Source organism: Atractosteus spatula, chromosome 6, assembly GCF_055471065.1.
Source record: "Atractosteus spatula isolate fAtrSpa1 chromosome 6, fAtrSpa1.hap1, whole genome shotgun sequence".
NCBI classification, from domain to species: domain Eukaryota; kingdom Metazoa; phylum Chordata; class Actinopteri; order Semionotiformes; family Lepisosteidae; genus Atractosteus; species Atractosteus spatula.
This window is the reverse complement of record NC_142711.1, coordinates 64,553,917-64,580,300: the sequence shown is the minus strand read 5'-3', so window position 1 is coordinate 64,580,300 and position 26,384 is coordinate 64,553,917. Positions and strand designations below refer to the sequence as shown.

Below are 26,384 nucleotides of genomic sequence, written 5' to 3'. Positions count from 1 at the left end.
GAGGAGAGCAGAAGACAGGACAGGAGAGGAGAGGAGATGAACGAAGAGGCAGAAGAAGTAATATTTTAAATCACAGATGGCTCCAAAGAATCTGAAGATGAGCAAAATGAACAATACATTTTAATATATGTTAATTAAATATGATGTTTTTATGCAATTTGCCCACACATATTTTGTTTTTTGTTCAGTTTGATTTTTCAGTTCAGGACCAAGGGAAAAAATGATAATGAGGTCAAGTATTATTTAGTTATGCAGGATGGTGGGGTGGAGTGCAGGATCTTTTTTTGCACCTCCTTCAGTCACATGTGCTTTATTGATTTCAGAGGGGTCAAGCAGCGACTGGGGACCTCACTCGGGCTGACCCCTATACTGTCAGCGCCTGTGTGTGGGTGATGTCACCCCTGATTTCAACAGAAGTGTTAGGATGTTTGCTGAAATATGAGGGAGGACCTGACAAGCCTGCACTACCCTCCACATGCACATCCCACCTCCTGCTGTCACTTATTCATGCTCTCTCTTCATCTTTTAATTGCCTTATGCAGTATAGCCTGGCACCCCTGCCCTGACTAGCAGAATAAATGTTCAGGTGGGTAGCTGCGTCAGCATGCGTAGGCTGCAAAGGAACAAGTAATAGGTTTATTCCATGCTGAAAAAAAGAGAACACAACGTTTCGGCTGTGGAGCCTTCTTCAGGTGCCCACCTAGTTTCAAGTAATCTTATAAGACAACACAAACAGCTCTAGCTTCACAATTCCCCCCCTTGTTGGTTAGTTCAATACAATGGCAAGGGTTTCATCCATTATGAATTTTCACAGTTAAAACCCAGGCAGCCAAGGAAAGGCAGAGAATCATGACTTTGACCCACATAAGTATTACTTCAGGACAGTTTAATCATATTGCCCTTTCGTTTAAAAAAAAAAATAACTTGAGGGACATACATTGAGACTCCAAAGGAAAACACCAGGTCTGAAGAGCCTCTGTCACAACACAGTCACACATGGAAGCTGTGTCCGTGTTCAGTGGAGCTGTTGAGAGTTTCTATGCTAACTCTGGGTCTGTGTGGTCAGGATGCTTGTCTAACGAGTCTTTCCTCATGCGCTTGTGAGAGATGGAAGCTGTTTAAGATGGCGCTGATTCCTGTCATACAGGCGGCACCTCAGCCTGTTCTTAGTGCAGCGAGGCAGCAGCACTGCCTTCACGAAGGTCAGTCTCAGGCGGCCGCAGGTTCGCTCGTTCCACAGGCGCTGCAGCGTGACCCGACTGACAGATGGCGCCACGTGGGGAGAGGTGTAAATAAGCATCCCCCTTCCTCATGCAGGCTCTCCTGGCCGTATAGAGCAAGGAATGAGTCACAGCCTTTAAAGCTTGTGGCCCTTCGTGGGTAAAGCATCACTGCATTAACCTGGGACCTAGATGAAAATGGTTTGCCTTGTTTGTTTGAAATAAGGCAGCAGAATCCTAAATTGCCATGTGCAAGCACACCTCCACTGACATACTGCGAAATGCAGCTCAATAGTCAGACTGCAGACACAATATCAATGCAATTACGAATTGATAAAATAATCTAGAGAAAAGGGAAGGATGAACAAATAATAATTTAGTATTGATATTGAATAGAATTGACCCCTTTTCCAATGAACACATTAAGATTTCCAAATTTATTTTCTGTGGTGATTTAGTTGAGAATGCAGCTTTAAACCTAAAAGGGGGCTACTGACCGTCCAGAGCACCAGTGGTGAATTAGAATGTTGTAGAGTAAGAGTTGTAGCAGTAGCAAAGGCAGGGATTTTTCTCAAAAAGAGCCAGCTCTACAAGTGTATCAGTACCTCTTCAGGCGAGGAAAAACAGGGTTGTTTTTTTCTCTGTAACATGAAGGGCTATATGGTGCTAAAAAAGTACATTTATGAACATGTCCTCTAACACATAGGAAGTATTAAACCTTTCTATTATTTTTTGTAGATCCAAATTAAAATGTTAAAGTTGCAGTTTTCCATCTGTGTCCACAAACTTTAGCATTGCTTTCAACACTCGGGCAGGTAGGGATCATAAGAACTACACTTTTATTGTTTTCAGTTCACTTAGAAAACATCTGAGAAGATAAAAGCGTATTGAAAATTACTGTGTCCTGTCTGTCCTAGAATTTTTCCAATAAGTTCTTTACAGCATGGCATGAAAGAACTATGCACTGTAACAGTGAACTTCATTCCTAAGTGCTTTTCAATGAATTATCACTGTTCTTTCTTCCCTTATGTTTTATGTTTTTAATGAGTGGAAATATATCCAGATCTCTGGTACTTGAAAATTTGTGCAATATGCATATGAATAAATTATCCGATGCCAGCATTCTGAGCTGTAAGTAATGTAATTAATACTGCTTGTGAGTCAGCAGCTCATAGTAATGTCACACTGACACTTAACTGCCATCCTCCTGTATAACACAGGACTATGCTTCAGTTGCAGTTTAGCCAGAGCACAGAAGCACCACGGTATTTACTGATGATGTACATGATGGTTTGAACACTTGCATTCTGCACCAAACGATTGATACATCGTGTTTCACCCTGAGCAAGTTACTGCTCTTTCCTGATGCACATCTCTTGGGTAAGACACCAAACCAGATGCTGATTTATAAATAATCCCACAGGCTCCGTAAATCACGTGAGATAAAGTGCCATCTAAATGGCAAATTATTTACATTATCACGTATAAAGGTTATTTTAGGAGTGATTTTACATAACCTTTTCATTTTTGTGATGTTCTTGTCACACTTTTTCTGCATATAAAAAGAGAAAGCAGAGTTACATCAAGTTCTCCAGCACTCTGTACTGTACCACACCCCCAAACACGCAGCACACCAGAGCGCTGGAGATGTCATGGGGGAGGACAGCGATGTCTGAAAGTACCGCTAAAGTTCAACGTTCGTAAAAGGGAATTGCATTGCAGACACTTAACAAATCAAGAGGCTTCCTTAATATTGTGCAGCTGAGCTTTCAATAATTCTTTTCATAGATTTTGAATACACTGCAATACACTGATTGGTGCTTCTTTTTTCAGTCTTGATTCATTTCTCCAGCAATATGATTTTCCTTCACGTTCAATAATGACAAATTACAGCTCTATTGCTCGCCAGAGAATCTATGCAGCTGTGGAATCTGAAGATGGGTAATTAGGATATGGATCAGCTGCCTGAAAGAACTGAAAAGTCTAGATTTAATTTCTGCAGTACGTCCATATGCCCTGCTTTTTGTTCACAGCAGCATCACAACACAGATGGGGAAAGCTGTCGCTCTGTAAGACGCCTGCTTCATGCTTGCCTACTGCACCAGGACAGGAAGCTGTTTAAGCCCTGGTCACTTGTTCCATTTCAGGGAGGTTCACTACAGGCTGGAAAGCAAAGAATTAGCTATAAAATGTTATGAAATCAGAAATCACAGGTTATTATCATTTTTCAGAGAAAAAACAAAAAAAGGGATACAGGGAAGATTTTTTGCCATCACGTGGCTCGTACCAAACCCCAATCTCATCCTTTCAATACAGTGATTCTTTTAAAGGCTGTGGTGTTTTTTTCCCAGTCGGTTTCCTACAAATGAAGCGAGATTATTAGTGTGCAGACCCCAGTAGCCCTAGTTCTCTCTGAGCGTCAGTGGACAGCCGGCCTGAGCTGTGCTGGGTGGACGTGTGTGCAGGCAAGAGGCTGAGGTCCCGACGCCCGGCCTGACCTTCCAGCTGCCTGCGGCGAGGTTCTGGAGGGCCCCGGCGGCGCCTTCCAGCGTGTCGGGGTTGGAGCACTCGGAGAGCAGAGTGAGGTAGGGTTTGACGATGGATGGGTGCCAGAGCATCTGGATGCCTTTCGGGGGCTCCGCCGTCTCGGGCAGAGGGCCGACCCCATCCCACTGCAAGAGAAAGAGAAGGGTTGGAGCACGAGCAGGCAGGACGGCACGGTCCCACAGACTTCGTGAGCTGTGAGTACCGCACGCACACTGCAGATGAGAGCACTGTGCTTTTCCCACTTTAGACCTCATATCCTACAAAAGTGGAGAAATGAACGAGATACAGACCACGCAAAGGTAAAAATGCTGAGCTCTGCTTGGTTACATGATAAAGAACGAAAGAGGAAAGATTATTTTCTTTTACCCAGCCTTTTAGTGGAAGAAATAGTTTCTCTGGGGCAATTGGAATTACAGGCAGGAACTCAGATAAACAAACAAACCAAATTAAACACACTCATAAGTGCATGCCCTAAACAATTTGTAACCAAGCAAACGTTACAAAAGATAAGACCAAGTCTTGCCATAGAAGCTGCAGTACTACCATGGGGATCTACAGTTCATGTGAGATGAATGCGAAGTGACATGCAGCTTGCTCACACCTGTGCAAATAAATGGGAATTTTGAGTTTAAAATTGAATGTGTCTTACTTAAAATGACCGAAGCAAAAACATCACATCAATTTAAGGGCAGGCAAACCAAGCTGCAGCTGCCAGTGTCTAAACATTTTCCTTTAAAATTGTTTAGGATTACTATTTTGCACTCCAGATCCTTATTGTTCAACAAACTGTGTTGCATTCATCCCCTGGGTGCAATAGCTAGATTACTGTTGTCTTTAAACTTCCAAACAAATTGTTAAAACGTAGAATCACTCAGGAAGAAACAATACCAGCTGATACGAGACCAAATTAATTGTGATGCTACTGTGTTCACTCAGCGACCTATTCTCAGGTAAGAGCTCACTTGTGTAATATCACAGCACAATCCCTTTCTCTTATCCTTTGTTGGTTCAGGCTTTTTATTTTTCTGTCAATGTTTAATGAGTCACTGTAAAGCTACTTGCTCTAAACTTAGGATGTGCAATTTTCTTCAATTAAATACTGGAGAGGAAATGAGTGCTTTTGGCCCCAATTCAATTAGTCTTGTCTGTGAATAAAGCATTTTCAGAAACTGAAATGTCCACAAAAAATAAACCTGCTAGTTTGGCTGAATCTTTTATTATCTAAGATGAGGTGAAATACATCTCCTTATACAGTACTGAGATGTGTGAATTTCATTACCGTTTTTATTATATAATTACAATCAATATATTATTCCCCATGCAGCGCTTGGTGCTTGACTCCCTCCAGTTTGGCTTTCACCCAGAACACACAACAGAAACAGAAATTCTTGGCACTCGAGCTGTTTCCCTGTTCTGTCTTAATCCCTGATCTCCCTGACTCTGTGGGTCAGCTCTCCTGTCAACACTCACTGGCCTCGGAACATCTGGCACTGCTCACCGCTGGTTCCTTCAAGGGGTAAATGCTCCAATCAGGGTGATGTACAGTAACTAGAGGAATGCCACAAAGAACTGTACTAGGACCACCTCTAATTTATATTGTAAGATGCCAGCAGGTTCTGAAAAGATAACAGCTGTTCTCTGGACCTTATTCCTCAGAAAGCAGTAATCCAGACACTGGTATAATTAAGAAACTTGTCAATTTTGTAGATAATACCAAATCATATGTAACTGAAATTCCTTCACTATTATTCATTCAGACTGAAGCTAAAGAATTTACTGTTAAATTACATTTCAGTTTAGAGTAAGAAACAGTGACTCACTGTGAAGCTTTTAGTTAGAATATCACGTTAGAGTGCCACTGTCATACGAGTGTCATTTAAGAACAGAAACAATGTTACAGCAAACAATCAAAAAAAAATATTTAACAAAACACTAAATTGGTATTTTGGGAAAATAAAACATGATGTTTGTTTTGGACAAAACGGAGAATCTCATATCTTTCTTCAGCAGCACCAGAGAAAAATTGTTTGCTTCGCAAAGCAGTTGAAATTTGTTTGCAGAATTCAAAATAAACATCCAAAATTACACTGCTACAGTTGACAGTCTATTTACACTATACTATCTTGTATTATATTTTTGTTAGCAGTCAATGGAAACTGCCTAAAGGCTTCGAAAAAACACATTTCCTTCTCCAGTCAAATCATCTGAAGCCATTCGAGGGTATTAGCAGTACTGACTGCCTTTGCACTCTAGGCAGGGAGCTTTGCAACATAAAGAACTTAAAATTGCCAGTGAAGACGCTTTTTGGATCATTTACCTTTACCTTCGGGTAATAAATGTAATTATTGAAATTGATGTCATCTTTTATGTTCTACATGTGAAAACAGATGCCTTCAGAACTGGAAGCCAAGAGAGCAGAGCGAGCAGAGGCAGAGAGGCTGTCTTCAATACCACACAGTCCTGCCGCCCTCCTCGGCTTGATAGCACCGCGCCCGTCAAACTGACGGCATTGTTTTAGATATAACTGAAATTCTTTTACTATTAGTCTTCCAGTCTCCAGGTTCAGAATATACTGTTAAATTATATTTCTCTTCACAGGAGGAAACAGTGACTCACTGTGAGGCTTTGATGCAGTGGAGACCACTTCCACTGATTTGTCTACTTTAATTTCAGGAAAGTTGCAGAAGTATGTTTGCCACTGTGAAAAGGAATCTGTGTGCATGACGTATGGTATATAAACCGTGCACGCACAGACACTGGCTTGAGCACACTGGCTTAACAAGACAGAGTATCGCGAACCCACAGCAGGGGTCAGGGTGTGTCCATGTCCGCAGGGCCTTACTCTCCTCGACCTCACGGAGTGGGTGTAGCAAGGAAATAAACTGATGATTTCAGTTCTGACGACACTCTATCACAGTTAAACGGAAGCTAAACGTGACATTTTTCTTCATCAAAGGGTAAATGAATATTAGCCTGCCGTTTTTGAGGGACGCCTGCCATCATTTGTTTTCTCATGAAATTATTTATGCCCTCTACTCAAAAGCGGACTGAGGGACAAATAATGGACAAATCTTTCGCTACCTGCAGGGATTCCCTTCCAGTCAATTAAGGCTGACAAACATCAGGTCCCCTGAAGAAAAACTGCAGCCTTGTTTGGTAAGCAGCCGACCCTTCTCCATTGATTAATGATTCAAGGCAAAATAGGCCCTGTTGCTGCCTCAAGGCCCAGGTGTCCTCTTTCAGAAGAGCTAATTGCTTTATGTGGCATTGAAGGGGGCAGTTCAGACATTCCATTGGGTTAGTAAAATAAGAGCTCTACCAAACATCCTATATTCAAAGCAGAATTTCAGTAATGGGCTCTGACATTTAACTGAATTATCCAGTTAAAGATGCAATTAATAATCTATTCATGCTTTGTACCGTGCTGACTTGTTTTTTTTTTAACTAACACTTCCTAGTAGAGATCATTTTAATTGAAGCCAAGCTCTAAATCTGAATTCCAGAGGAATCTGACCAGGTCAGTGAAGCCTGTGTGGATCTAATCACTTAAAAGCCCACATTTTACCTTCTGAAAGAAAGGAAAGGAGGAGCTGAGCATGCTGCTGGAGACACATGCTGGCTGGCAGAGCACTTGAACTGTAAAATGTAAAAATCCCGAAAGCATGACTTTGACATTAACAAAACACAGAGTCAGGCTTCGCTCTGTTTCTGAATACGTGTGCAATGGACTTTGATGCTCTTTCTGTGCTGCAGTAATTCAGGCGATGCACAGTGCTCTGGTGGAAAGACACAGACATCCTTGAAAGGAACACCTCCCCCTGATATTTACTGTGACACACCCAGGGCAGGGGGCTCCTACCAGGGAGTGAAATCACTTGCACATCAGCAGTGACAGGATTCTGTGTAGCACCAAAAGGTACAACAATTAAGAGTCCAGGAAATACATGGAGCTATCATCAATGCAGGCCTGATAACAATACTCAAAATTAAAACAAAAAGAAAAAGGCATAAATGGCAGCAAAAAAATATCAGGAGACTTTGGTTTCTTATGATTTACGTATGCTTTCTTGAGTGCTGAAATTATTCTGAAGGTGGTAGCATTTGTATCAGCTGCAGAGCATCACTCAGAGCCTCCTTGTCATTAACAGAAGGAGTACCAATGGCAAAACTCTTAAGTTATTGTTCACAATCAAATCCAAAGTCAGGCAGGACAATGTGAAGTGATCCATACAACAATTAAAAACCTTTTCCTCTACAGCTGCTACTAGAAGCTAGAAAGTGCCAAACTTAAAAGTACCAGTCAAGGAAGAGTGCTCTTTGGAGAAGCTGAAATAAAAAAAAACTGAATAATGCTTAGGAACTGAGCAGCAGTAGAGGGTAAACTCTCTAGTGTGTTAATGATTAGAAGACATTCCAGTGACATTCTCCGAGAGCAAGTTTGCCTGACCTTTATGGAAATGCCTCTTTCACTATTCTTTCAGGTTTCATAAAAAGTAACCATCTGAATAAAGAATGTATCTCCAGAAAGCATGAAATTAAATCTCTCCAAGCCTTCCCATTTGTAGAGATTGACTGTCGTACACTGCAGAAGTGAAAAAAGAACTCTTTTCAAGTCTAAATGTTTTGTTTACCATTGTGAGTAATTAATATTTTAAGTTGTGCTACATTTTTGTTTTCAAAATTAGCAATCTCTCTCTCTATAGTGCCATTATCACCAAAGCATACTGGGTATTCAAGTTTTCCTTTAATAAAACAGGAAGCAAATCATTGCCTTGCTTTAATTTCTTAAACAAACAAATCCAAGTACACTTTCCACCAAAAATGAAAAATCCACACTGGATGTCCACAATTTGTTTTTGAAATTTACAAGAAAATAAGTGCAGAAGCAGAATCTATTAGCTTAAGAACACTTTAATTTAGCAACTTTGGGGTTGGAACTGATAAAGTAAAACAAAGAAAATATTTCTGAAAATACTTGATGTACATATACTGTACAGTATGTTGTAAAATAAGTCAAGTATACTTGATGCTGCTGTACAGTAGAAGCTTCAGAGACACAAACTAATTAAAATGTAGTATTCATGTGGGTGGTTGGGAATTCTGAGTCATACTGTATGTGTGGTCCCTAACTAAATAGAAATGTAATCAATTTTATGGAAATTACTAGATGTGTTTAAAATATTCTTATCATGGATAATCGGCACACAGTACTCCAATATTGTACTGTGTCCTTCAAATCTTGAGAAGAGTGAAAAGTATTCTCAAGCTTGACTATTAGCTATAGTAGTATTAACTTACCTTTTGCTACTGTGACCAATAAAACCTTTTCATATTTCACATAACCAGACTTTCACGTCATATTTCGTACTTTGACTGATTTTAACTAAATGAATACTGTCATTTCAGAGAACAAGTATTTGACTACAGTCATTAAGGCAATACATTCCTCGTCTCCATTTTGAATTGAAAGTTATTAATTTGTTTTATTATTTTTTCTAAAATGTTTCTGTGTAACACTTTGCCATCCCTCTCAGTGTTGTTTTATTTAAACGATATCACTTGCAGAGTTCGTTTACAACATTTCCCCAGAGGGCCTCTCAGCGCTGAGGAGCATTTACAAATTTCAGAGTGGAATACACAAAAACAAACAGCACGTTCCATGCCGGCGCCAGATGAACCACCATAAACAAACTTTATTGTGGGTCAAAAAAACATATTTATCAGAATTATTCATATTTCTCTCTTTCTAAGGAGTGTTTCCTTTCTGCAGTTACCCAGGCTGTATTTTGCTTAGAAAGGTAGCCCTGCTTATGTTCCTGTTATTTTTATAACTTTCACAATCTCACATTGCTGTTTCCTTTCCACAATGCTGCTAGTACACTAATAGTCTTGGCCATTTCTAACAATGTAGCCCCTCCCCTGTTCTGCACAAACTGAAAATACTGTTTTTCCACATGGTAGTTCTAGGTTAATGGTACCTCAGCACATGGAAATAAAAAAATGCAGATGAGATGGCAGACGTTCTTTAAGAATACAACACAAAAATACATACAAACCTAATTAAATAAAAAATGAGAAGTTTCTTAGATGTGAACTTGATTTGCCCTGTAGAGCAGATTCCATTGCAATAAACACTTTGTATGAACAGCAAATTAAACAAAAGCTAGCAGAAGACATGCAATCAACTTTGAGAATCACAGTTGAGGTTACTGGATTCAGAAAGAAATTTGGTAAATGTCTCGAAAAAAGACCAAACAGGGCTTTAACGTGTTAATGAGACATGCTGTCAAACCCAAAGCGATTACTTTTTGTTAAGAAGCCAGTCTTAGATGAGTATTAGATGAAGGCTTTTGTCAGTATGATCCCTTGACTGCATACAAGAGTCATTTTGATTCTCCGTTGTTTCCTAGATACATCTAGTTCCTGTAATGACAAGAAATCAACCTTGTAAAATACCTAATTATCCACTGAGGGGGACCTTTCTGCACTCTGTACAAGAACTACAAAACACCAGTAATTGCGAACAGCTGCAGCCACATGTCCCACCTGATCCTGTGACTTCTTTTTCTTCTTCTTCTTCCCCCAGCACCCGGAGCTCTCCGCGTCCTTGCCGTTGGCATCGCCACAGAGCAATCCGTCAAGCTCGTCCGTGCCCATCTGCTGTCCCTGAGAAGTTTCTGCTGCGAGCCGATACGACAGGTTCCTCAAGATGCACACACAGTTTTCGATGGTCTGGAAGGAGAAGCACAGAACACATCTCAGCACCGGCTGCAGGCCTCTCGCCTTCCTGGACGCCCAGCTGCCAACTCACGCTTCCCGAGACACCGGTGCTCTCCTGCGGGAAGAGTTTAGGGAGGGAATGATCTGAAATATGAGTAAAGGAAAATCTGTCAAGGTAACTCCTTGACTGACACGTAAGAAAAAGTCAAATTGCTAAATCTTAACAATTTGGGTGGCAGACGTTCACGTAGAGGGATTCCCAATCACTTCTGAAGAGAAAGCCATACAGAATGATACAAACGTGTGCGCCCTCACATACTGTATCAACATACTGTATCTACAAGGAGACGCGATCCAAAAATGCTCAGACTGGAGTATGAAACTCACCTGCATCATTTGTAGGCTTTAAAATCTGGCTACAGCACAAGGATTTACATAGACCTACAGTTCTAACGAAGTTAAATAATAAGGATTTAACTGGGCATTTATTATTCTGGAACACCCTGACGAACTATTGCAAAAAATGTACAACACTAAAATCACACCTGTCACCGTAAAGAAGTAGAGATTGATTCCAAGCAGAAATTGGAAAAGAACCTGGGAAAGCTCTGCAGTGTGGAGCAGTGGTTAGGGGCCCTCGACTGGTGACCGCTGTCACCAGTCGCTGTTGTACCCTTGAGCAAAGGACTGCACTCATCTTGCTGCAGCTGAATACATGGAATGTAATTAGCTGAGATAAGAGTGCCATTCTCATTTCAATGTAATCCAAACATTTAGATTGTATTCAGTTTTATCAAATAGTAATTATGAGTAAAGTGAAGTTAATAATAACGTTTGACACCATAAGTGTTAGCAATTATTATTATTATTATTATTATTGATCCAGGGACCTCATCTGGCTGTTTCTTGAAAGAAACCAGGGTAGCAGTTGCACCAACATGGCTGGGTAGATTGTTCCACAAACCCACAAACCTTTGGTTCCATAAATGCCTCAAACTCAACAATCTATCTTGACCCAGATTCAAAACCCAGATTCTGAGACTCTGCAATCTCACAATGTGTCATCTATAAAATCTGACAAGAGCATACACAGGTGTGATATTCACAAATTTCTTTTCATGATAGCCATAAAAATAAAAAAACAAGGGTTTGTCTATAAAAAGAAAATTGCAAAATGGAAGAAAAAAGGAAAAAAGCTTAGATCTGTAACTATAGTAATGGTATTCAATATAGAATCTGATACTGATTGTATACACAGTTTTTAAGTTAGAAAATATTTTCCTGCTACCCGTAAATAAATTCAACAAACTACAACATGATAATTTCTGTGAATATTTTCAACATCTTTTTCCAACATTGCAGACCTGCTATTACTGCTATTGGAAGACTAATTTAATTTTAGAGACATGAAACAGAAAAATACCTGATGTCTTTCTGAATAATGTGCTTACAAATATAAGAAGGACCTGGAATGTAATTCATAGCTGCTTCAAGATTTCTCTGCCCTTCACACAAGTCTAACCATCATTTCTTTAAACGAGTTCACGTTTGGAGTCCTTCCACATTCAGAGAGTGAGGTTAAGCATAGCCACTGACTGATACAAAAACATACTTGAAGAACTATTGTTCAGGAACCTTCACATGCTTCTATTCTGATCATTTTGAGTTTAGTAAATGAATGGATCAGAAATGAATGAACAATTTCCTGTTTTCTCTCAAACCTTTTCAGTACTATATGACCTCTTTTCATTCATTACATTTTACAGAAAAGAGTCCAAACAGAAACAAAGACCGTATTTCCAATCCATCCAACTTACTGCTAATGCCTCCCATTTAAGCACCTGAAAGTTAGACCTCATGCTTGCTGTGCATTGCAGTTTGCTTGTTTTCTAAATAACGCATAAAATATTTAATGATTTACTCATTTTAAAATATCCAAATGCTTCTTTCCATTACACCTCAACAACTAAAACAGCACAGGTCTGCTGCCATCACTGATCCTAGTCTTCATCACTTCTCCCATCTGATATGTTCTGCACCCCCCTGGCCTGGTGTTGAATTACATTTCCATGATTTCCATTCAGTGTTAGAGCAAGAAAAAGAAGATAAATTTCTTTATTACAGTCCATCTAGTTATGTATGCAGTACGCTGCACTGAAATAGCCATTTTTCTTTATTGAGATCATATCTTTGCTTGCATTTTTATTGAAAATATCATTCTCTCTTGAGACAGTGCTGGAAATCAAGATCCATGATGCCTTGCAGTTTCGTGAGGCTGTGCTGCTCTGTAGCGTAACTGTTTAGACAGATGCATTTGTAAATCGCTCATAATTGTGAAATGTGGAAAACTTCGAAGAATGTTAAGAAAATAAAAAAGAGGTCAGGAAGCTGAATGTGTATAACATTTTTTTCCACAAAGATAGCTATAAGAACCTTTTGAATGTTCCATTTTAATCCTAGCACTGTGTGGTTATGCATCATCCTGTTAGAAGAATGACACTTTAGGCTACTTTGTCTTGCACTTGAGCTTTGTCAACATTTTTCTCAGTTGTATGGGTGTGGGTTATTCCAAAATAGCCTCTGAGCGGACAGATTATTTAATTACGATAGTGATATGTATTTGTTCTGCTGATGTGCTGGTTATATCTTCATGGGAAATGGAATTTCCCATGCTGTAGGCACTGCAGTCTGAAATCATTACGCAGATGGATCAGAAGGTTCAGTACCAGTGTGGTGGCTTTCTGCTTTCCAGGACTTGGCCTGACTCATGCTGCCAATTCGGCTTCTCTGCACTAGTCTGCAAATTGATGAAGCAGAACATCTCGTTCTCTGGGCAACTACTTTCCCAGTCAGGCTGCCTTCAATCATGCCAGTAGCAACCAGATGATCTTCATTACTCATTCAATTACCATTACTCAGCTTTCACAGCTCTTGTGTTAATTAAAATCATGTCTATTTGAATGGCTATTTATACGGATGCTTAATGAGCTCATTTTGGCAAGTTTAACATAACTTAAATATCTGTGCACCTGGCATTTTTATTGAATCACATGACTGGCGTTTAGGTATTTTGCTATCCCAAGGAACAGAGCTACTTGAACAATCAACAATCCTGTCTGTTCACTATTTAAAATGGAAATAGCATTCAGCATGCACCCAATGAGATATTGATGTAAATCTTAGACTGCTGAGCTTTCATTGTGCCTCAGCATAATTAACATCATCTACTGCCAAAATCGTCTAAAAATATGAAAGATTTTTTGAGAGCAAATGTTTCAAAATCGAGTTCTAATACACAGCATAATCTTAATCTCCACTGTCAAAGTAAAAAAAAAAGGGTAAACAGTGATTGTCTCTTTGAAACATATTATTTAATATTCTTCTATAATGAGAAAAATAGTTTTAATTTTACCTACAGCATGTAGGATTGCTTGTCAGGCTGAATCCATCCAGGTGTAGACAGGCATTTAGACATTTATTGTTTTGTTTTGCATGTAGCCATCAGGTGGTGGAATAATTCTTATCATATAAAAACAAGCCTCTGCCTTATAAAGGACTTCAGCATTCTTGATTTGTCAACGCAGTGATTCACAATTAATGTTACTTTCCTTTCTACATCTCTCTCGTTTTTATCCCTTAATGGTTTCTGTAGCACGGCAGACGGAAACAGACGCTTCTCACGGCACAAACAGCGGCGTGTCGGGGGTCCCAGCGTGGAGGACATTTTCTCCTAGATGGTGGTGAGATTATGAAGGATTGCACTCCCTGGAAACTCTGTTCATGGCTTTTGGAAAATGACCACTGGCACCGTGCCTGTGGAGTCCTTTGCAAGCACACAGCAACGCACTCAATTCTCATTATTATGAAAATATCACAGCGTTCTTATTTCAGAGTGCGCGTTGGCAAGGGGGTGGTAGCCGTTAAATCATGATTAAACAGTGCCATTACAGAGGACAAGGCTACAGCAACCTTGAATGTGCAGCCAACCGCAAAGCTGTTTATTTGTTTTTTAGGCCCCACACTCTCTGTTGGTTTACAGCAAGGCTTTAATAGGAGAAGAGGAAGGAAATATAAAGTCAAACCTTGCTATCAATCTCGCTGCTCCCCAGAGCGGTCTGGATCACGTAGAGCAATGCATCAGTGAGCCCTTCGCACTCCCTCATCCTCCTGCGGGCTTCCTCTCCGGCAGAGCTGACATTCCTGTAACACAACCAATGCCAGGGTCACAGCCTCGAACCAGGAGCCGACCCTGCCCCCCGAGCCAGGAGGGGTGAGCAGCCTGAACGGAGCCAGATCAGACAGACCCCTTCTTCCGAAAATACATTGGGCCCGGAGAGCTCGTCTGACCCATCTGCTGTTTCGACCAGCCTGCTGGATTATGAAGCTGGTGTAAAGATATCGTTGTCTCCTTTCAGAATATTGTGTCGTTATAAATGCTCCAGTGTACAGCCTGATTTTTCATTTCCCAGTAAAGTCATGTGTTTATACTGCATGATATTGTAAGAAAAAAGTTTAACAGATTATGATGATGATTTTTCTTTTCATGTATCAATAATATAATATGAAGATGTATTCTGGTATCTCACTGTTATTTACTATTTTTGTAATGAACCACAGTTCTTTGATAATTAAAAAAAAAATTCAGCACCATGGACAGGGGGATCTGACATTGCTCATTTGTTTTGTTTTGTGCTTTAAAACATTCAACAGTAACCTCCAGCATTGCCATGAAATCAAATTATATTCCATCATCTTATGATCTAGAATGCGTCAAGTAGAACTTATCAACACGTTTGTAGATCTGCTGTATGTTCCTGTTGATTTTATTTACTTTGCTGAAAAAAAACTTTAAAAAAACAGCCCTATTTTAAGTAATGATGACCAGTCTGTAAGATATAAAATCATAATATATTTAGCAGAAAATTGACAGTCTTTGTGTATTAGATGACTGAAAACTGAGAAATTGTTGTACGGAATGTCCTCACAATACAATCTACTTCTATACCTGTTTGTGTTTGCCTCAGTGCTATGGGTGCAAATACCCTTTTCATGAACTGGCATGAAATTATATTGAATCTAACATCAATTTACTTTCAGAGCTGTACACAAAAATCAATTGTTACATTCCATTCATTACCAATCACACAAGGTATTTGTACTTCAGACTTCAATACTGAACTTCGCTGTTCACATAAAAATAAATCCATCCATCTATTTTCGCTGCTTTAATCCAATACAGGGTTGCCAGAGCCTAGCCTGGCAAGCAATAGGCACAAGGCGGGATATACCACCACAGGCCACACAGACATAAAGACACACACACACTCAAGCCAGGGTCAATTCTTCCAGAAGCCAATTAACCAACTAGAGTCACTGGGCTGTGGGCAGAAACTGGGGCACTTGGAGGAAATCCATGTGAACACATGAATAAGATACTCCCTCTCCTCACTCTCCTATTAGGTGCCACAGAGCTTGCAGTGTCAAAACCTAAAGTGCTGGATGCCTGGCCCACCCTCATTCTCCCCGTGCTGTACAGGAGTCACTGCTGTGAGCTGATACAGAGAAATAAATAGTGACTCCAAACTATATAAGGTGGGGAACCATTATATATAGCCTCAATGCTAGTAGCTGAGTTAATCTGAAGGTTTAATCATATATCATGAACTGTGTGTAATGCATTGATTATTTGTATTACCTTTTGTCTTTATTAACATCCCCTCCCCCAAAATGGAAGTCAAGGTCAATGTCCTCCTGGAATGGATTTGCCTTTCAGTTTCTTGAATTATATTAAAAACTGCACACACTACAGACGTGGTGAGGGGCTCGAATTAAAGAGAACCCCTTGGACATCCTGTCTGAACATTTACATTTTTTTATGTCTTTCTCAGGACACACTTTAGAAAGAAATATCCGGAACAAAAACAGGGAAAAAAAACAGACACATGTTATTGTCTGTCTTCAAGTCTTCAAAAGGCAGTTTTGCAAGTTGTAGGAGACTTTTTTTTAGGTCTTCTCTAAAAATATCTACTACCATAAAAAAAAGTTTGAAAGTGCAGGATTTTTTTTTGTCTTCCAAAAAATGTAAAATAAATAAAAATTGCAAAAAGAAAATATTTTTACTGTAGCATTCTAATTTTTAACTTTTTTGAACTGTTGCAGTATTATACAGTGCTATATACAGTATACAGTACTCATAATAAACATGTTTAGTAAAATAAAAAATCAAAAACTATGCATGCATGGCATAGAGAGAAGGGTTTAAGTCTGAATGGTCAGGATACCTTGAATGACAGCTATTTTAACTTATCAGATGAGCCTTTTCTAGAGCTGGTTGATTTGAACGTATAGGCCTTCAGCAGACATCTTTGTTGCACAATGTTTTGTGTTTGTAAACTCGTGAATTTTTATGGCAAAATAGTCAAATTAATGCACTTTTTCAAGGTAAGGTAAAATGTTTTTTTTTTGTATTTTAGTGGATATTTGCTTTTGTCCTTCTATTTTATTGTAGAAAAACTATAAATTATACTGTAGATACATTTTCCTGCTTTTCTTTACTGAAATGCAAGATGACTATATCTGAAAAAAGGTTAATTTTCTTCATGCTGATGTACAGTATGAAACAGAGCCCTGAAAACCTTGGGTTTTGTAATATATAGTATGTGATGTTGTGTTTTGGTTTTGCTGGTAAAAATATATATTATTCAACCATTGTACAGCTTTTGTCTAAAGTGCAATTTTCTGCATTACACTATTCATTGGTTTGTGTATTACAAATTAGTTTTAATGCAGTGAAAACAAACTTAATGGTTGTGTTTGAAGGATATTGGAGATCAATTGTATTTGCAATATTTAGAGAACCGATTAAAAATATTATGTTTGGTAACAAAAAGTGTAGCATTGGAAGCAAATACACATGCTTAGGTGGATATGCCTAGCTTGGGCGTGATCATTCTGAATTTATCTAGGTACTGTATTAAATTTGGTTTATTCTCCTGAACATTGCTCCTTCCACTGTTCAGGGATTTCAGAAATGTGCAGGAAAAACATGGGCTGTTTGGGTTACTTTCTGATTTCTTTTGTTCTGCTGTAGGATCAGGTACAAGACATAACCTCCCTTGTAAATATTCCTTGTCTGTTTCACCCCTTCTCCTCCTCCTCTTTCTTCTGGTATTGCACAAAGTCTTAAATTAAAAGCTGCTCTGCAGTGTCCTCAGTTAAGAATGACTCACCTCTGTCTTACATTGCCAAGTGCAAAGTCAACCTGTGCAAAAACTGCAGATTTATCTAAAAAGAAGGATTATTTTTTCAACTTTTATTCACAGTACACATGTATACTGCATACAGAAACTATTGTTCTGGCTGAGCATAGCTTTCCTGTCATAAGCGCTTTGGAGCACAACAACTGACAACATCTATCTAAATCTTTCAAGCGATTCCAAATCTGACTTTTAAGAGAGCTGTGATGAAGTGCAGTATTTTCAGGGAAGTTACTCCACATGTCCTCCAGTGACAGAAACACAGAAGGGCTTTCCTTATCTGTAGTGGAACCTACGTGGATACCATCTAAAAATCAGTGGTACATCATCATACGGAACTTCACAAGAAATTTCAGGGAACCCTGTTTATAGCACGACTATCACTTCGGCCATGGGGTAGCGGGTTGTTGAACGCTGACTCAATTCACTTTAACACTTTCGTGACACTGTCAAGTGCCATATCCGATAATGTCTGCAAGTAGGCTATTTAACATCCCTCTCTGATGAAAGATAATTTTACAAGATTCTCCAGAGACTAAAAAAACATACTGTACATTGTCTATTTAAAAAAAATGGAGTATGGATTGGAGGCAGTGAAACATTTCCAGTGAGAGGACATCTTTTCAAATCAATACCTCTCAGTCAAGACCTCCTGTTTGAAACTGACACATGAGAGTATTACTTAGGAAAAAAAATAAAATGCCGCGTTAAATCAATCTTCAATATATGTGCATCACGTGAAGCCCTTTCTGTTTTGGATCGAACCATTGACAAAGGCAAAAACAAAAATGTTTATAGATACAATGGAAGCTCAGATCTGCCTCAGCAGTTTCCTTGATTTACTGTGATTTGTATTTTCTGTCTCTCCTTGAGTTTGTGTCTCTGGGATGGTGAAATTATTGATATTCAATTTTTGTGTTGCACTTAGAGCAGCTTATAATGTCTCTGTAAACAAAGCGTGGATCAATCTTCGCCCCTTCGCCTTTGATGTAAAGTGCAGCTTGCGGGCCTGCAGTGAGGGCAGGTTTATATACTGGTATCAAAATGTCACGAAGAAAACACTTGACAATGGATTTGTCCCCTGAGAGGATATCGAAGAGGAGGAGGTGGTGTGTTTTCTCCAGCGACCTCACAGAAATAAAGGGCAGAATATTCACTGGCACCAGTGTTGGGCATTAACTTCAGTCTTTAACACATACGAATATGAACACAAGACGTTGCACAGATTGTTTCTGCACTAGTGTGGCTGAAAGGGTATGAGAACTGACCATGCTGCCCCACTGCTTTTTATCAATTATTGTGCATTTTGCACAACTGGGGGAAGATTTTACTTTGATTTTCTTGCTTCGTGGTTACACAAAATGGTTTACAGCCTTTTCTTTCAGCAAATGGTAATTTCTGCCTGAGTAGGTAACTACTTAAGCAAAAAGCCTGTCCCCTCCATTAATCTCAGCCTGAAACTTCAGCACATCCTTGTTTTAAATCCCTCATCTCCATCCTATCCTATGTTTGGAGCCAGACTAAATCCACATCTTACCCTGGTTCTTCCTTGACTCGGCTCCATGTGTCACCTGCAATTAATCCCAGCCTTCATCTTCATTTTAATGCTTATACCAGCCCAAATCCTAATATATATTCAATGCACAGCTCCCAAAATTCACTTAACAAATATGTAACTTCCTCTTTGAAATTGGATAAAAATATCTCATTTGATCGAAGTTCATTTATCCTTCGATACAAATAAAGATTACATTCTTTTAATTGCATTGAAACAGTCACAATTTATCTGTATCCTCTGAAGCCCCTGACTTTATACAAAAAGCTCAACAACAGAGCAGTGGTCATATTGGACAAATCTGCAAAATTTGTAGAATTAGAAAGACCACTGTTTTGATAAGAGCAGAAGGCTCATCTTATACTTAGAAAGGTTAAAAAGAAATGTGTTCCATTTCAAGAGGCAATCTGGCTCAGTATATGGTGTTAAATTGATTCTTTCTATTTTGTGTTTGGCCTGCTGGAAAATTCTTAATGATGCTGTTCTGCAGATAAGCACAATAACAGAAAAGGGATCTGCATACTTAACCTTTATATGGTAAACATGGAAGTAATTAGAATTGACACATCACCAATTCAATCTGCCTATTTACACAAACCAAGTACTGAAATGAATAAATATAATAATCAACAGACTAATCCATATTAATATAGTTTTGCCAATTGTGCTTTGTAGCATTGTTGTGTCTTCCATAATAGCTTCTAATTAATAAAATAAACATTTTTGAATTAGTGGCAGCCTCATTTGCTGCTCTTGTAAAAAGAATTAAAACCGTACATTACAAACTCAGCCTTCTGAATACGCACCGTAACAGAGTTATGCAAATTTACAGACATGCAGATTTTGAAACACCTGGCATCCTTTCATGTCTTGAAGAAAGGGTCACATAACTGCAATCATCTTATCTACAAACTCCACTGGTTTTAGCAAGGTTGAAATATTTGCTTTGAATGAATATTAACAAAAATAAGATTGATTAAAGCATAATTTACCCATAAAGGACCTTAACCTTACAAAAGCAAAATTATTTTTTTTCATCTAAATAGAGCAGGTTTTCATGTTGAGATTCAAATTTTCTGTTTGGATGAACAAAGTTCCTTAATATAGGTTTTATTAAATCTGGGCTTACAGGCTCACATACAGCCCAGAAACAAGTGTTACAAATTAAAAGACCACACCTAAAGAGGAATTTAAACATTCAGAATGACCTTTTCTTGTAATAATTTCAGAAAAAAATGCTTTTAGAAGTAATTCAAATAGAACTGAATAGGACAACAGTTCATGGAAATTTGGAAAATCAGATGCAGTATTGTATTGGAGGTAATAAAAGTAAAGACACCCGACACATTCTGTATTGGTACAATAATATATTGACCTTGTGGACATTTTCAGTAGCTAGGCTATATTTCAGTGTTCATTTTTTATTCTTGATCATGGGATAGGCCTCTAAGCCTGCTTGAGATCTGCTGCCAAGTGTTATTTCTGCAATGAGAAACCTGCGCACTGTGTCTGAAAAAATGTTACAGCATTAGAAACTTTACAGATTCACCAGAAGCATCCAAATCCCAAGCAAGGCTGAGTATGTTTTGCCTTAGTTAAGAGAGCATTCATTATGGTTTTCAAAGCACGTATGCAGCTGTAAAATAAACATGGAAGACCAGGAGTGCTGCTGGAGCCTTGCTGTATCTGATGAATGTGCAGAGGGTCCAGTGCTGAAACTCTTCTAGTGACTTAGCTTGTAATGACTGCAGTTATACATGCAGTTGCTCATTAAATGACAAAATTAAGAGAGTTGGCCCTGTAGAATAGGTTTTCTTGCAATTTTTTCTCTCAATTTTGTCAATCACTCAACAGTGCCTTAAACAATATGACCGACCAAAAGTCTCCGAAAAAAAGGTTGCAGATGGGAGCAAATTTCCACTCATCCTAAGCTTCCCTTGGGACCCAAAATCCAGCACAGAACGTAAAAAGTGTTTAACTAGTGTGGGAATGTTAACCCTAACCCTAGCTGGGGTGTCAACAGAGCTATCCTGCAATCTGTCTCTGAAACCCTCCAGTCATCAGATTTGAAAATGGTCCTGAAAGCAAAAAGTATGAGTCTGAAACACTTAAAACCATTGAGAAATGCTTTTGGAAACTGATGGTCTTCAATAATGCACCCTGTTTAGGGAAATTTTCAATCAGCTGAAAAATGCTGAAAGTAGGGTATTAAAACGAGCTGCGTTTCAGGCCTGTGTAGGGTTTGGGTTACAAGAATCATTCAGTGTTGACTCCAGTTATACAGTACATCTAGTTGTAAGTTAAGTCAAAATTAAGAGAGTTTACCCAGCAGAACAGATGTTATTACAACTTTTGTTCTGAAGTAGTTTAGGAATACAATTCCTGAGACCTGCAAAATACAACATGGGCGGCCAAAAGTCTCAGGAAAAAAAAGTTGCAGATAGGAGCAAATTCAGTATGTGGATCTGTACTGCTTTCAGGATAATTTTTTCTCCTTACAGAAATTTTTTTTGCTTTAAAACGCAATGCCCCCAAGGGGGAGACTTAAACAGAGAAAAAGAAGCCGATCTTGATAGAGTAAGATTCTTTCTTCTTAAAAAAGGTCCCTTGGCAGTTCCCCCTCAGTGTTGTACACACGCATGACGCGGCCGAGAGGCAGGCCTACATGCAGAGGAGCTCACGATAGCAGGGGATTTTCAGGCTAGTATTCAATACAACTATTTAATGATCCATGAAATGTGCGAAAGGCATGCTAAGGCGAGGGATTCCAAGGGCTCTTTCATTAATGGGTCCTTTTATAGCTCAAGATTTTCTTGTTCATCCTTACAACAGACAGGGCTTTTATGAGAATCCAATTAAAAGCTCCTGTTTTCTCTTGCGTTGTTTTTTTATTTCTTAAAAATGTGCATCCGTTGCAAAAAAAGCAGAACTTTGCAAATGACATGGTTAATTCATTATTCGTGTTTCTCAAGGCAGGTCAAATGGGTGCAAATTGAAAGAACACGAAGCTCATTATTTAATAAAGCGAAGACATTGAATTCCTAAGCACAGAACATACATCAGAGGATGGAACTGCACCCCCCTTCATGAGCCCTGTAAAACGCATCATCGGACCTCTGGCAGTCAAGCATGTGATGGTTAAGATTCCATTAATTTTCTCAGAAAGTTTTTCTCCTTGTGCACAGAGCTGCTCAGATGGTGGAACAAGAACCTGTGCTGTGATTGAAATATCGGAGCCCCAGACTAATTTTGACGGTCATCAATTTGCTGGCAGCACCTGATCAATAATCAAAGATTTTGTCAGAATTCCAAAGCTCTAAAAACTATTTAATTTACCCAGTAGAAGGTCTGAACAGTAATCTTCTGCTGACATAGCCAAAGCGTTGTGGACTACTTATGCTTGGCACTCTTCATGAGGGGTTTAAGCTTGTATATGGTGCTGGAGCAAAAGAGGAATTCCCAGTCACCTGATGAAGGTCACCAATATGCTGCAGGCTTTGCTTATACTGTACATCTTTCCAACTCCTTCACGAAAAAGCTGTCTGAAGGAATGTTCTATGTGCTTGTCTCACCATGGCTCTTGCGTAATCTGTGGCCTGTAACATGATTTATTGTAGAAGCGATGCACAGTTTTTCACATCAAACGATGGGAGTAAGACACAACATAAATCCAGCTGTTTAGCTTTTAATTTGCAGGCAGGTTACAGCTAACCTTGAATAGTTAATGAGCCTCGTGCTTCTTTATTACATATGTGACTCATTTATTTTCTGTCACTCTCAATAAATTTGATCAAATCAATTAACGTACTTGGTTAGGTAATTACTTATTGAACACAATTAACACAAGATTAAATCAAGCATAACGTTTAAGTGACGACAGTCTGGGTGATTTTCTTCCCTAGAAGTGTGCAAGTGAATGTGTTATTGCTCTGTGTTTTATAGTGTTTCAGAGATGCCCAGTATGTTTTTGGTTGTTTGGTTTAGAGTATAATGAATGCCCTGGTTCATCTGCCAGGAGTCCGACACACCAAATGCAGTGATACATTTTTTACAGATCTTGTTAACATTATGCAAACAGCTTTTAGGTAATATTTTAAAATACTATTAACATAGTGAGAAAAATGTTTACAATAACTAATTTTTGTGACAAAGCAAAAGCTGCACAAGGTTTGTGCCAGTGTTGCCTTTGTGCAGGAAATGGTTATTATGTGGTTCTCCTGCCACTGAAGGCCACAGTGCATCAGTTTCAGGTCTTCTGCAGCCCATGTTTCTCAATCAGTGCTGCAGATCTTACTATTCAGTATATTCAAGCACCAACACAATTAATCTGATATGATAAACTGTTATCTCTCACTCTGATTATTTATGCAAAACTGTGAAGCATAAATTATGAATTTATAAAACATCATGACTGAAAAACTGTCTTGTGCTTCAGGATCCAGTTTCGGATTAATTATTGTTTGAATAATCATCAGACCCTCTTAATGTGAACGAAACGAGGATCTCTGGGATTACAGAAAGAACGTGTTTATGTAGCATTTGAAGAAGCTGAGGGAGAGGGAATACACAGAAAAGGACGTATTTGAATTTTCTGAGTCTGGATGCAGATCTGAGATTCATCAAAGTAAATAAAAAATGTGATGTGAAAATGGGATTTTTCACTGCTTTTTTAAAAACTATTGTCCTTTTTTTAAACTTTATAACATGCTTCAACATCTTAACTATCTATAATACACAATAACAAGAAAGTTAAAGTTTAGGGATACTAAGGCAGTCATAACCTAGAGTTGGATGCTGAGATTCCTTTAAACAAACGACACAGTAAGAGCAAATACGAGACAATTTTAGTGATAGATACTGAAATGTCATGTCATGGCTATTAGCATTATTACAGGACAGTTTGCAATGTCAGCCTTTCATGTCAGCCTAGCCTGAGCACAGTTAACTAGAAACTGAACACTAAGCCTTATCTGTGTTTTCCTCCAGTGAGAATGAGAAGAAATGTCTGCAAACAGACTCTGGACCCAAAACACAGCATCAGCTACCCATAAAGAGTAGGAGTAATAATTCATTCAGGGCTCTCAGATATGTCCAGAATCTGTCTGACTTACAAAGCTAAAAATGTAACAGAAATAAAGTAAGAAGATGACACATTTATTAAATGACTACGAGTACATTTCTTGCATCTTCTGGTCAGAATCTTTTCTCCATTGTTTCTGTATACATAATTACCAAGCTGCAATGCTTATATTTGTTATGTATTATTCACTGCAATCAGATTTACCTTAAACAATCTGGCATGGGATTTACAATAGGTTTTGCAATAAATCCCAAATCATAATTTTATTTAAGGCCTATGTATGGTCAATGATGCATACAGTACGTAAAATAAAAAGTTCAATGTTTCTTCTTAACTAGGAGTTTTGTAACATTCTTTCATTAGTTTAGTCTGGATGGTTTCAAAGAAAAAACAACTTAAACTTCCTTCAGGGAGGAAATCTTCTATAAACTTTCCAATATCTGAGCAAGCCTGTTACTAGACAAATGTTAATTATTACAGGTTTATTTGGCTAAAACCTGTATCCAAAGTAACTTACGTTTGTACCTGGTTATATATATATGCACTGTAGTAAATGGGTATTTTAAAGTTACCTGAACAATTTAAGTTTAGTTTCTTGCACATCCACCCTCCAGCATTTGAGCCACGTTTCCACAGAAGTCTCTATTTTATTCCATCTGCAGTGCATCAGATTTGTATTCCGATACTTAACCTCCAGGGAATCCCAGCTTCTGAATGGGATCTTCTCACCCTCCCTGTTTCGAAACAGAATTACACTTCCACTCTTCACCCCGGCCCACACACAAGGAGAGAACCTGTGTTCTTGAGAACTGAGAGTTAGAAATGATCTGTCATTTACTGTCTCCAAAGAATTGTAAAAGAAATGTTTTAGGTTATGTATTTAGATTTTTACAGTTAATAATGGCACAGCCGAATGGCCACTGTCCTTTTTTGGTGTTCTGTGACATTTGTTTACAGGTGTACTGGGGTATCTTGACGCTTCCTGCCTGTACTTCCTCTACTCCCTGCCAGAGCAGAACTGCTAATCCTTCCTGCATGGCTCCTTCTGTGCCATCTCTTGAAGTGATGTCAGTGTCTTTTCAGAGATTTCCAAACATCCCACTTTATCTGTACAATGGCATAGGTGTTTGTGGAGAGAAATTATCTTGAATAATAGCACTGTGGGATCCATCTAGTAATGGATAACTGAAGTACCTCTTTGTGGTCCGATACTGGCATCCACACATTTAGCCTGCTGATAAGTTTTAACATCTCTTTAGGGCTTGTTTCTTCCCCAGTGAAGGAATGACGGTGCCATTTATCAGCCCCTACTGTTCTGTGCTCCTATCTCTCCAGTGCTGTCGCCAGTTGTGTTTTAAGACTGTGCCTTCAGAGGTGCACTGCACTTTCCAGGGCTATTCTGTAATCAAGTGCTGAGTCCTTGGAGACCACATATAGATGAAATGTTAGAATTCTCCAGACTCTTGTGAACAGTATATTTGTCTTCATGACACTTTGATGTGTCACAAAACTGTTTTGTCTCACGACACTCCTCAGCTGCTTATAGAGAGTGAACACTAACAGCCTTTTAGGGACTAAAACTGAACCGAAAAGTAAACCAAAACTGTTGTACCGTTCAAGGCTCCTGAAGTGAAACCAAAAATTTGTGTTAAGATATATTTTGTTTTGCCTCTTGACTTGGATTTTTAACTCTGAATCAATTTAAGAAGGCAGTACTGGGGGGTATGTCAGTCTCAGCAGTCCTGCCTCCCTAATTTTCACTAGGTCTTTAATATGTTCTGAATTGAAAGAATAAGTGAAAAATACTGAAAACTACTGAATGCCGTTGAAATGAAAGCATTAAATCATTAATACATTTCTATAACAAAAAATAAGTCTGAGTGTCTATGTGTATAGGCCAACTGAGGAGAGTCTAAATTAAGAAAGCCTCCAACCCTGCTTAAAACAGCCCCAGCCTGTGAAGAATGCTTAAGCACTTTTGCTTAAAGTCAGGGTTCGAGGCGCAA

At 38.9% G+C, this 26,384-nt stretch overlaps 1 protein-coding gene across 1 annotated transcript in view; it reads right to left on the bottom strand.

Moving 5' to 3' along the window:
* Positions 1-26,384, bottom strand: part of LOC148833189 (catenin delta-2-like) — a 313,017-nt gene that overhangs the window by 44,098 nt on the left and 242,535 nt on the right. The window contains exons 14-16 of the mRNA XM_088918834.1: positions 14,570-14,687; positions 10,314-10,499; positions 3,719-3,892 (exon numbers count right to left, since the gene is read on the bottom strand). Of these exons, the coding sequence (XP_088774960.1) occupies positions 3,719-3,892; positions 10,314-10,499; positions 14,570-14,687 (478 nt within the window). The remainder of the gene's footprint in view (positions 1-3,718; positions 3,893-10,313; positions 10,500-14,569; positions 14,688-26,384) is intronic.